The 11,766-nt window shown below is 53.5% G+C and overlaps 1 protein-coding gene across 1 annotated transcript; it reads right to left on the bottom strand.

The window, feature by feature from the left end:
• Positions 1–10,139: 10,139 nt before the first annotated feature.
• BAG5 (BCL2-associated athanogene 5) lies at positions 10,140–11,507 on the bottom strand. Its single transcript, XM_006839502.1, has one exon. It carries the CDS (start codon positions 11,481–11,483, stop codon positions 10,140–10,142), a length of 1,344 nt encoding a protein of 447 aa, XP_006839565.1. The 5' UTR covers positions 11,484–11,507.
• Between the last annotated feature and the right edge of the window lie 259 nt (positions 11,508–11,766).

Here is an 11,766-nt window from a genome sequence, read left to right as displayed (position 1 = left end):
AGTCTGTCTGTCCACAGATGGTGGCTGGCCCTGGCCCGGCCTCATGTGGCTTTGGGGACAAAGAAGCCGCATCTGGTGACAAGAGGGGCTGCTGGGCAGGGGGGCTCCCAGCTGAATGGACACTGGCTCAGGGCCCTAGGCCAGCAAAGAGACATGCTGACTTCCGCGACCACTGAGACCTTGGGGAAACTGAGGCCCAAGTGCCCGGGTCTCAGGCCCGTCAGGAAGCGATGGTTTCCAAGGACAGCTTGGTGTCAGTGAAGTCCCTCCCCCACTGTGGTGCTTTCTGTCCCCGGGCCCACAAAGCATCCTCACAGCCCTGCTGGCCCCCAGCCACCAGCTCCAAGGCCTCTGTGGTGCTGCCTCCCCCTGCACCATCCACGGCCCCTAGTAGACTATGTCAGGCAGGGTGGCCACAGGTGGAGGGCCATGTGGTCACCACAAAAGGGCCACTTAGCAATCCCTCACCTCTGGCACCCAGGTCTTCCAACCTCTCAGTCATGTGGGCATGGTGACACTCCAAGCATGGGTCCCAGGCCTAGTGGGTGGTAGAGAGGGGAGCAGGATTTCATGTCAGACCCCAACTTCTCCTTCTAAGACGGCAACCCCCATCTGCCCCACCTGCCTTCAGACCCTGGCCATGCAGATGACAAGAGGTGAGGGGTGTCCAGGGCCCATCCCCTCAGCCTCAGCCCTTCACAGCATCCTTCCTCCACCCTTGTCTTGACTTGGGGGTCCTCAGCAGGGAGTTGAGGATTCTGGCACTGAGCTTTCCAGAACCCTTTCTTTATAGAGTCTGTGGCTGTCTCCGCCCAAGGCAAAAGGGGATTTGGTGGCTGAGCACACCTACGGGTGCCAGACATTCCTGCCCTACCGGCTCCAGTTGCCTCCTTTTGTGGAGGAGGAAACTGAGGCCATCCGCTGTAAGTCAAGAGGCACGAAGCTCCCAGAGCATCAAGCCCCAGAGGCTGGGTGCCCCCCCTAGATCCCGCCTCGCCTCCGGAGAGTTGGAGCCGGCAGGGAGGCGGCGGGCGGGGTGTAAGTAGGCCAGCGCTCGGCAGCGGGTTGCCATGGTACCACTCTTGCCAGTGCAGGCTTTCTTCTGGGCCGCGTTCCCAGGAAACCTAGAGCAGCCGCCAGACCCCGCCCGGCCCCTGCCCAGACCCCGCCTGCCTGCAGGCTGCTCCCAGCTGGAAACCTCCCCACTACCCAACCCTCTGGTCTGGGCTGCTGGAGACCAGACATGCCTGTCCTGTGTCCCCTCTCTCTCTCACACACACACACATGTATGTGTGCACCCACATAGATAGTCACACATGCACCTACCACACACACAGCAAAACATGTGCACACAAATGTGCTTACACATACCTATACATGCAGTACATGTATGGATGGACATGCATGCACACACAAACATGTGCATGTTAAGTTGCGTGTGCACACCTATACCTTACATGCATACCACATGTACCCATATATATATAAATCTGTGCATGCACACAGCTACACATGCTCACAACTACAATGCATGCATAAATACAGACATGCACAATGCCTAGCAAACACATATGCACATGCTTGCAAGCACACACATGTGCAATATGTGTTGTTGTTGTTAAGTGCCGTCGAGTCGGTTCCGACCCATAGCGACCCTGTACAGGGTTTCCGAGGGTGTAAATCCTTACGGGAGTAGAAAGCCTCATCTTTCTCCCGCGGAGCGGCTGGTAGTTTCGAACCGCTGACCTTTAGGTTCGCAGCCCGATTCGTAACCACTACGCTACCAGAGCTCCTTGTGCAATATGTGTATACATGTGTAAATGTAAGTGCTCCCTGAAGCCCAAGGTTCTCTAACAAACTGCACTTCCTGGTGGCCCATGGGTGGAGGGTGCAGTGCAGAACTCCAGCCCCCTAGAACTGGGTTTGCTGATCTGGGAGAGTGGGGTCTCTGGGCTGGGTAGGTCTCCAGGCATAAGCATTGTGAACTGAAGCTGAGGGCTAAGCAGTGCCCCACCACCACCAGGGGGCCCATGTTGGAGGAGGCAGGCAGCTGGAGGCCGGGCACCTGGGATGGCAGTGGTTGATAATGCTCCCCAGGGGCTCTCAAGCCTGTTATCCCCTCTCCACGGTGAGGTGGGGTTGCTGCCCTCTCTACAGGTGAGTTGAAGGGCCTGCTGGGAAGCAGTGGAGCTGGGCAGAGCCTCCATGTGGGCCTTGGTGTTATGGCCAGAGAGTGGAGGCCTCCCAGGCTGTGAGGGAGCCGTGGGGGACGAGGGGTTCAGAGAGGCCCAAACCCGCCATCAGTGATGTCAAGGGGCAAAGTCTGGTGTTGGTGGGGAGGTGGCCTTGGGATTCTCCCCCAAGGGAGAATCCACAGATGAGGACCCTAAGACATGGGGGAGGAGGGACAGCAGCCTGAGCGCTGGGAAGAGTTTGTGGGGACATCCAGGAAGGCCAGGCAGCGGACCCCTTCCTTCATCCCTGCCTGAGTTTCCCCTCTGACAACTTGGTGACCTGAGCCCAGTCCTCCAGGTGAGGCGCTCAGTGCTGGCTCCTGAGGCTTTTCCTCAGCTGAAGGACCGGTGGGGTGGGGGAGACGGCCCTTCCCAGCAGGTAAGTGCTGTGTTTGCTGGGAACCCTGAAGGCTCAGGTTCATCAAGATCCCTTGGAGCAGAAAGCACAGGGAGCTGAGGCTTGGGGTCCTTCTGCGCAGGCCTGACTTCTGAACCTCAGCGTCCACGACCCCCGCACCTGGAGGCAGCCTGGGGCTGAGCAGGCGCAAGCGCAGGCTCAGGGCAGGAAGGTGAGGGGGTTGGGCGGGAACTCCATGATGAGGCCCCTCCAGACTCCTGGGGTGCCACCTGTCCACCATGGCTGCCCTGACTGAGCAGGTCTGGGTGCAGCTGAGGACTGTGGTCCACTCCTGAGAGACTGAAGTCCTCCTCCCCCGACCCAAGTGGCCTTTCCTGTCCCATGAGGCTGGAGCCCACTCCAGCTGCTCACAGGGGCGACTCTCCATCAAGAAGAATTTCCATCCAGTCTCGTCCACGCCTGCCCTCAACCCCTTTTGGTCAGGGTCCTGGGCTAGATGTGTTTGTCCGAGGCAGGACCACACGCATAGGGGTCTCCAGGGAGGTCTGGGACTGGGGAGACTGTCACAAAGCTTCCTGGAGGAAAGGACACTCGCTCAGTCAAGTGCAAAGGTGTGGAGGACTCCCGGCCTGTGCGGGAGGTCCGTGTGATGCCAAACTGCCAGGGTGCCCACTCTTATCATGAGCACTTGCAACCCGTGGTGTTGCTGAGAAGGGCGCCATGGCTGCAGGAGCAGCGTCCCACCTGGCGACTCCCAGACACCTGTAGCCCTATCAGGGGCGCAGTTGCGCGTAGCGGGGTCCACACTATCGTTGCGATCACTTCCGGTACCACGAGGCCTCAAACTTGGGTGCGGGCGCCCCCTGGCGGCGGTGTGCGGGAGTCTTGCACGTGAGTCGGGGATGCGTTCGCCACCAGGACGCTCCGAGGAGTGGAGGCTCTGGGGGTAGCCTGCTTCCCTAACCCGCCTGACCTGTGGGATGTCCCCACAGTGGCCGGCTCAGGTGGAGGGTAGCCTGGGTCTGGACTTGCACTTGTGCCAGTAGTTCCTCCTTTTGGAAAATCTGCAACAACTAGACTGGGTGACGCTCAAAGGACTGGTGGGTGGGGACCTGGGGGTCTGACTGCTGTGGTGTGGGGCCAAAGGTATGGGGACTTGCTGTGCCCTGGAGCCAGGAGTGAAGCCCAGAATGTGTTCAGGTAAGGAATTTCTTCTGTCCCTAACCAGCCTCCCCCTGCCCCTTCCCAGCTGTCTGCAGCAGGCAGGGCTGACTTCTCCTCCCCTCCAGCTGCCCCACCTGACTAGAGATTGTTCTTGGGTCCCTACTCGTTTCTAGGTCTGTCCCCTTGAAGCTTCACACACCAACTGAATGGCCCCGGCTACTCTTGTGGACAGGAAGGTGGGACAGACAGGGAGACATACTTTCGGTGGGCCCTGGGAGGCCCCCACACAAGCACACTGACCAATTGCTAACAAAGAGTGATGGTTGGGACAGGGTCACTTGGGTGGCTCACCTCTCAGGCACTGCCCTGAACACTGACCAGCACCCCGAAGGGGGCTCCTTTTTGTGCCTGTCACCTCAGGCACTCACATGTGGGTAGAGGCAGGACAGGCCACAGTGACCATCAGGCCGTCTTCCTGCCTGGCCACCAGAGAACCAAGTCCTTCCAACATGCTTCCATGAAGTCCAGCCACCGTCCCGTTCTGCAAGGTGCTCGGACCACCTCGCACTGCCCTCTAGAAACCCCTCCCTGCCCCTCTGAGCCCAGGCCTGCAGAGAGGGGCACCAAATGAGCACCACCTGCCGGAGGGACAGAAAAGCTCAGGGAGGGGTGGACAGGGCTGGCTCCCACAACCGCAGGGCAGTTCTGCCCAAGGGCTGCCCACCTTTCTGGCTGCTTGTGTTCATGAAGCTGCAGAAATAACAGGCCCGGTGAGCCGGACGTCTGTCCACAGCCAGCCACCCAGTAGGACTGAGTGAGGAGAGGCTACTCCAACAGGGTGAAGGATTGTTCCTGGTGGGGAGCACCTAGGGGGCAGGATTTGCTGTTCAAATGTAGTCTAAATTGTCCTGTTGTTAAGTGCCATAAAGTTGGTTTCAACTCATAGTGACCTTGTATAGGGTTTCAGAGGAGTAGCTGGTGGGTTTGAACTGCTGACTTTGTGGATTACAGTCCAGTGCTGATCTTAAAGTGCCACATCAGTAGGCCTAAATCTGGTTAAATCTTGAGGGTTCCTCACCCACTGGCCATCGGCGAGTGCATGTGGTGGGTGACTGGAGCTGTAGGCCCTTGGGGGCAGCCTCACCATCAGCTAGCCGGTCAGGCAGCAGCTCATGGTTCACTTGGAGCAAGTGCCCAGAAGGATGAGAGCTCATAGTAGCAAGCACCCCCAGACACCACAGCAGACCACCCCGAGCTCTGCCTCCACCAGCACCTTCCAGTATGGACTGGACCCCAAAACCCAAGCCACACTCGGAACTGAGGGAGCGGCCCATGGAGATGGCAGGGTGGGGGTGGGGGGCGGACACACAGGGCAGGCAGGCAGGTGCTTCATTTTCGGTCAGGTCAGAGGTCTGTGTACCCAGCAGTAGCCAGTATTTCTCAACATGAGCTCGGTGTTGGGGCCCCCAGTAGCCTCATGTGGGGCACTTTGGGTTCCCCAAACTCCAAAGGGGATGTAGGTATCGATCAGGCAAGGGTCCCCAAACTCTGGAAGGTTCGTGGTGGTTATCAGGCAAGGCCCCCCAAACCAGAAGGTGACTATATCAGGCAAGGGTCTCCCAGACCCAAGGGGACTCAGGAGTACTGGGGAGTCCTTTATAATAAACATCCCCAAGATCCTGAGGAATAAACAGGGAGTTGGTGTTCGCACAGTTACAGAGCTCTCTGAAGATCTGAGGAGTCCGGTGCAGTACTGTATGATAAGCACAGGACAAACCTCCTTGGGAATCCTATACAAGTCACTGTAAGTCAGAACCAACGACAGCACTTAACAACGGAACATCTTAGGTTGCCATTCACTTACCCAGCAAGATAAATGTACTGTGGGTGGGTCCTTAGAGAGTCCCTGGAGACGGACATCATATCTAATAGAGGAAGACCCTCCGTGAGATGGACTTAACACGGCAAGGATTGTGAGGTGGGCATGTAGCATTGCTAGGAGCTGGAAGTGACCCCAAGGCACCTAACAACGTGGAATGCTAATCAGGTACCAGGAGCTGTGGATGCCATTTCTAAAGTCTAGCCCATCCAAGTTATCGGAGCCACTACGGGATGCTTGAGGCGACAAGACCAGCTATTCGGGCTCTTGCTTAGAAGATGCTGCGTGGGCGGAGATGGAGATGGGCTGTGGGCAGCAGCCCTGTGGGGGCGGGTCCAAGGGCACAGCCTGGGGACCCTCAAACACCTGCTCCTGCCCGAATCACTATGCAGCAGATGGATACAGCCATTAAGCCCCCAGGTTGTAAATGGGCCATCCTGGGGCACCCCCAAACTCACCCTGACGTCAAGCAGCCCTAGAGAATGGAGCTGACCTGACCATGGGGCAGATGACAGGATTAAGCTCAAGGCCGTGAGGATTGTTACTGAAACTGACTGCCACCTGTGACTGGGCCCTTGGGAGCAGACCACGTACATGGACCCTGGCCTCCCAGCGTTTTCCGAACTAGGGGTGCAGGGCGCTGGATCCTAAAATGGGACCGTGTCTTCATGTCACTGAAGTTGGTTCATTTTTTCGAAGTTGGGATTCATCAGTGAAGAGCCAGATTTCATTTGTTGAGATAGACTCAGATCCAAGCTAGTTTCTCCATAGGAGGGGTGTGTATCGCTCCACCCAGGGGCTTGGTAACTTTCCAGAAGTTTTGCTTGCTCCCCCTCAAAACTGAGGTGACTCAGCCCACTTCTGTCTTCCCACAGTGTTAGTGGCTCAGATGGGGTTTCCAGGCTGTGCCAAAGAACTTATGGGGAGAGGATGGACAAAGCTTCAGCCTCCTGGTGAACAGCTGAAATAGGCCTCAGCACTGATGGCAGCCCACCTGGGCAGCTTAGAGATGGGCACAGAGGCCCCACACAGGCCTGGCAGGTGATCGGCTTGAAGGTAGTGTCCCAGCACGTGATGGGTCCACCAAGAAGGGAGGCCTGTGTCAGCCCAAATACTTGTCACCCCAAGTGAGACAAGCACCCCTGCGTGTCCCCAAGCTCCATGCATGGTAATCCTCTGGCCACTCTAGGTCCCCCTGCCAAATCCCACCATCCAGGGTAACAATGCATTCACTTCTCCAGGCATGATATGATGGGGAGGCCACATCTTGACCTTCAGCGCACAGCGCTGCTCTGCTGTTAGCAGGAATGACACCAGTGTGCACATGGCGGTGGGGCCTGTGGGTGACATCATCTGGACCCCCTAAGGCCTGTACAAGCTGCTCCTTTTTGTCCATCTCCCGGCATTGCCAGCAAGACACAGCTGGCAGAGGTCAGACTGTCCCAAGGGAAAAAGCTGGAAAGAAGTCACGACAGCACATTCCCGAACACACCGGGGAGAGATTCCTCCTCCCATCCTTTCTGGACGTCTCCCTGTGGGGTGGGGCGTGGGGGTACAGCTCCACTGGGCTAGAACGAGCCTGGTCCTTGGACCCATTTCCTTGGGTGTCAAAAACTGGAATCCCCATTATTACTGGATCCTGGCCCCCCAGATCTTTACACCTGTGCCACCAACTTTGCTGTGTGCCCACCTTCTCCCACACCCTGGCCGACACATCCCCTCTCATAAAGGACATAACAGAACAGAACACACATCTCAGAGCCACACCCTTTCTCCACCACGAGATAAGCTTTTTTTTTTTTTTTTTTAATTTCAGAATAGGTGAGGGGATAGAATATGTACATCTCAAAGTAATATTGAGTCATTTGTAAGACACAACATGCAATAGTCATACAGGTACGAGAAGGCTGGGCACATATTACAAACTCACACCTGTTCAATATGTAAACACCAACGGCATATCAGATACCTGATGGACTGAAAGGTGAAAAGGGCTATCAAATACCTTACAGGCTGAAAGGTAAAAAAAATTTTTTCTCAAAAAAATCTGCAGGTGCAAAGTAAGCCTGATAAAAATGAGCAGACGGAACAAAAAACCCCAAACGACTGGCTGTAAACCTCTCAGATACACAATTGTATCAACTGTATCCTACCACGTCATTTCAGCAAAATACAGGCTCACAGTATACTTGGGAGACATACACATTGCTTATTCTAATAACTTCATTTTGGATAGATGGTCTATAGTCTCTTTGACCAGATAATCACCTGGAAACAATGCTGCCTGTCCACGGGGTAAAGCAAGCCTTGGTCACTAGTGACATGAATGTGGGCTGTACCATGTCACGAAGACCCCAGGCCGCACGTTGCCAAGGTTTTTACTAGCAGAGATTAATTTCTGCACGAGATAGGTCACACAAATACATTGGAGTCGTCCAATCTAGAAGTTACACGCTATAGCCCACGTGAACACAAACCATTCCTAACCAGAGGAACGAACGAGAAAGGCCAAACTCGGCATGTATGTCGGGTAACTGAGCAGCCTGGAAGATTAGAAGCAGGAACTGAAGTCAAGCCGGAGTCGTCAAAAGGACAACTTGTTTGAGGACAAGCTTAATGCTGCACATCACTACAGAAGCTCAAGGAAATAGGCTTTCAACCACCACAGGAAGCTTTAAAAGGAATGCTGATATTTTTGACTCTCAAGGTCAAAACTGCAGAGCTTAGGGAAGTGAATTCTGGTTAAAACTGGTTCTCCAGGAGACAGTGCACCACTTTCAAAACTCATCTTCCACATCGTGACACAGAGACAGTACCCAAACCCTGCTTCAGCCAGAGTGAGACCCCATGACCTGCACCCACAACCGGTGCTGCTACCTCACAGTGGAGACCTGCTGGGGCGGGTGTGTATGTGTGTGTGTGTGTGCGCGCGCTCAGGGACACAGCCACCCACTGGCTGGAGAATGCTTCCTGTAGGAAAGGCAGATCAAGGGCTTTGAATGACGTGGCATTTATGGCTCTTGGGGCCTTTATGGCTCTTCCTCTATGAGTCAACCACATTTGTTTGGTGGTTAAAAATTTTCCTACAGTTACCAAATTACCATGACTCTCAGAAGCAAAGGCGCAGGTTAGCACAGAGTTCAAATGATGTCTCCAATATGATTGTTTTGAGGGGTAACTACAGAAAAGAGCAGTCTGTTAACTGAGGACAATACAAGAGGCCAGACGTTCAAAGGCACTGCTGAACTTTGGGAAATGGTTATGTTCACATATGTTGGGGTCATCCGAAAGGATTTACAGAAATATAGCCTTTAGCAGAAGGACAGAATTTTATGCACTGATACATTTTAATAGCTTTTAGGCAATAAACAAACTTCCACAAAGCATTAAGATGACCTCTGTACCAAGGAGAAAAACCTTTCGTTCAAAACAAGTTCTACTCTAGTCTCACCAGTCTGACGTTTAAGGTGCTAGTTCTAACAGCTAACTTCCGGAGGAGAAGCTACAGTGGTTCCTGGCAGCTGCTGCTACTGTATGCATTATTTAAACAGCGCTGGGCACGCTGAATAACCAGCTCGCCCCTGGTGCAGCCTTGAACTGCAGGAGTGTGTCTGCTCTGTGTGTTTAAGTCTGGAACTATTGGTGGAAGCGCTTCTTTGTTTTCTTAATGTTCACTTTGCTTCACTGGGCTGCTCTTGTCCTGATTTATCACAGGAAGGAAAACATGCTCAGGTGGATTTCACAAACAAAATAGCAACTTGTAGCTATTTACTAACTGGTGTTTATCCCTTCTTCAACGCAGTCTTTTTGTTTTGTTATTTGTTCTCATAATTTTCTTACATCACATACATGAAAATAAGGTTTTCCCCCTCTTAATGTAAAGCATAGGGGAGAATACAGACACGGTTTTTCAAAGAAAAAGCATTTACAAAACAACAGACCCTTCACTCAAAACGTTGCAGTAGCAAACGTTTTAACAGCCCACCCAATCAATGGATGGAACCACATGCGGATTCATAAAGGATGTGGTTTTATGTTAATACGCTTCATTAGCAAATTAAAGTACACCCCAGGTACTGCTTTTGTTTGGACCTTACTCCTATTTCACCCAAAGTTTCCCCTTGACTCATGATTTGTCCAGTGTAGTGAAGGTTACAGCTCTTCCTCTAGACTCTGAAGTAACTACCTACTTTGTAAAATGGTAAAAGTTGTCTAGATCCCATTTATGGGGGTGGGGGTGGGGGTGTAACAAAAACCTCCCCCCAGAAAACCACGCCACACCATAGGGATAATGATCCAAATGGAAAATTAATGTGCTGTAATGACATTTGTTTTGCAACATCAAAAGGAGCAGAAATTCTGAATATAATTTGCGGAAATCATAAATACTGAGGTTGCAGTAGGCATGTGTATAAAACGCACTGAAAGCTCTCAAGAATTATGTAGAAGTTACTATCTAAAGTGCAAAACAAGCAATCGTCAACAACGCGTCATCTCTGGCACTTTAGTATTCCCATTCATCAGACTTCAGGTCCAGATAGCTGAGGATGTTCTGGGCCAGCTTCACCGCCTGCTTCCGGGCGGCCTTGCACCTCTCCTCACCCTGCGGGTCCACTGCGTCCAGAGCCAGCAGCTGCTTGGTCAGAAGCTCCTCCAGTCGGATGTAGTTCTTGTCTGTGCGCTTCCCGTCAAATGAGAGCACCTCCCCCTGGATCTCAGACAAGTGGCCGAGGACGTCCCACACGGCTCTGTGGGATGGGTGCTCCTCACACACAAACAGCTTCCTCTTCTCCAGGGCTTCCTTCAGGTCCACGTAGGTGATGAGAGTCTGTACCTCGATCACTGCCCTCCTCCGGGCTTCCCGGATGCAGGGGTTCTTCTCCACGCTCACCTCGTCCAGCTGCCCTATCAGCCCCTGCAGCTCCGTTTTGCAGCTCAGGTACAGTTCAAGGGGGTTCGGCGCTTGGAGGAGCTCGTTTTTGATCTCTCGCATTCTCTTGAGGACCTTTTCTATCTTTAAGATGGAATGGTTCTGTCCTAGGTCAAAGGCGTACGTTGTGTCTGCCTCCTCCTCTAGGTCCAGGTACTTTAGTAACTTGTTGATATCTTCAACGACCTCCCGGCGGTAGTTGCGGATTTCCGTCCTCCCGCACACATCCAAGGCGTCCAGGTCAGCGATCATCCCCGACAACACACAGGACAAGTGCCTGAAGGTCTCGTTGCTGTGCACGCCCATCAGGAGTGCGATCAGGGTGCCTCTGGCCTTGTTCACCTCGCACATCACAGCGTTGATTTTGGCCACTGAAGGGTGAGCGTCCTCTGAGAGCGGCAGGGACGGCTGCTTCTTCACGCAGTCTTCCATGATCTCTTGCACTGCGCAGATTCGGGTCAAGGTGTGGTACCTGGCTTTCCGCAGGGAGACCTTACCCCCGGTCTTCACATGGGTCAGCCTCAGAATGATATCCTGGATGCCTTCCTCAAATTCATCGGTGACAGAGCTGCCGCCACTGTAGAACGGCACGATCTTCTCCCTTACCAGGGCCTGGGCTTCCTTGAAGATGTTCTGGATCTCGAGCCGGTGCGGGTGGTTGGCATTCTGCTCCAGTTCCTTGAGAAGACGCTCCGTCTCTTGGGCTGCCCGCTTTCTAGCTTGCTGTATATCTCCTCGTCCTTCGGTATCTACAGAGTCAATTTCAAAAAGCTGTTTTGTTAGAATCCGCTCCAGTTTCTTGTAGTTCTTGTCATCCGATAGGCCACTGAAGCCGGTCACCTGTGGTTCTACACTCTTCACTTCCTTCTGGATCTCCTGCAGTCTGCTGATAGAAGGGTGCTGGTTCCCCATATCCATACTGTGGTTGAGTTCAGTTTCACAAGCACTAAAGGAGGACAAGAATGACAACACTTCAGCACACAGTCCTTGAAGACGGGTGATCGCATAGTAACATCAAGATATACTCTAAAAAGGCGCTGGTCGCTATTGCAACCCCAAAGACCGTGACATTCAAGTACAGAAGACAGGCTGCCGTAGGGACTTCTGGCTCTGAGCCTGGCAGCCAGTAAAGAACACACTGGTTACTGCAGAGCTGAGCTGGAATGCAGGGTCTGTGCAGCTCAACATTTCCCACTTAACA

Source organism: Chrysochloris asiatica, unplaced genomic scaffold (genome assembly GCF_000296735.1).
Source record: "Chrysochloris asiatica unplaced genomic scaffold, ChrAsi1.0 scaffold00025, whole genome shotgun sequence".
Lineage (NCBI taxonomy): Eukaryota > Metazoa > Chordata > Mammalia > Afrosoricida > Chrysochloridae > Chrysochloris > Chrysochloris asiatica.
Note: the sequence above shows the minus strand (reverse complement) of the source record. Positions and strands in the feature narration are given on the sequence as shown.

Coding starts and splice junctions, on each gene's coding strand:
- BAG5 (XM_006839502.1), bottom strand. CDS start 11,483: ATGGATATGGGGAACCAGCACCCTTCTATCAGCAGACTGCAGGAGATC.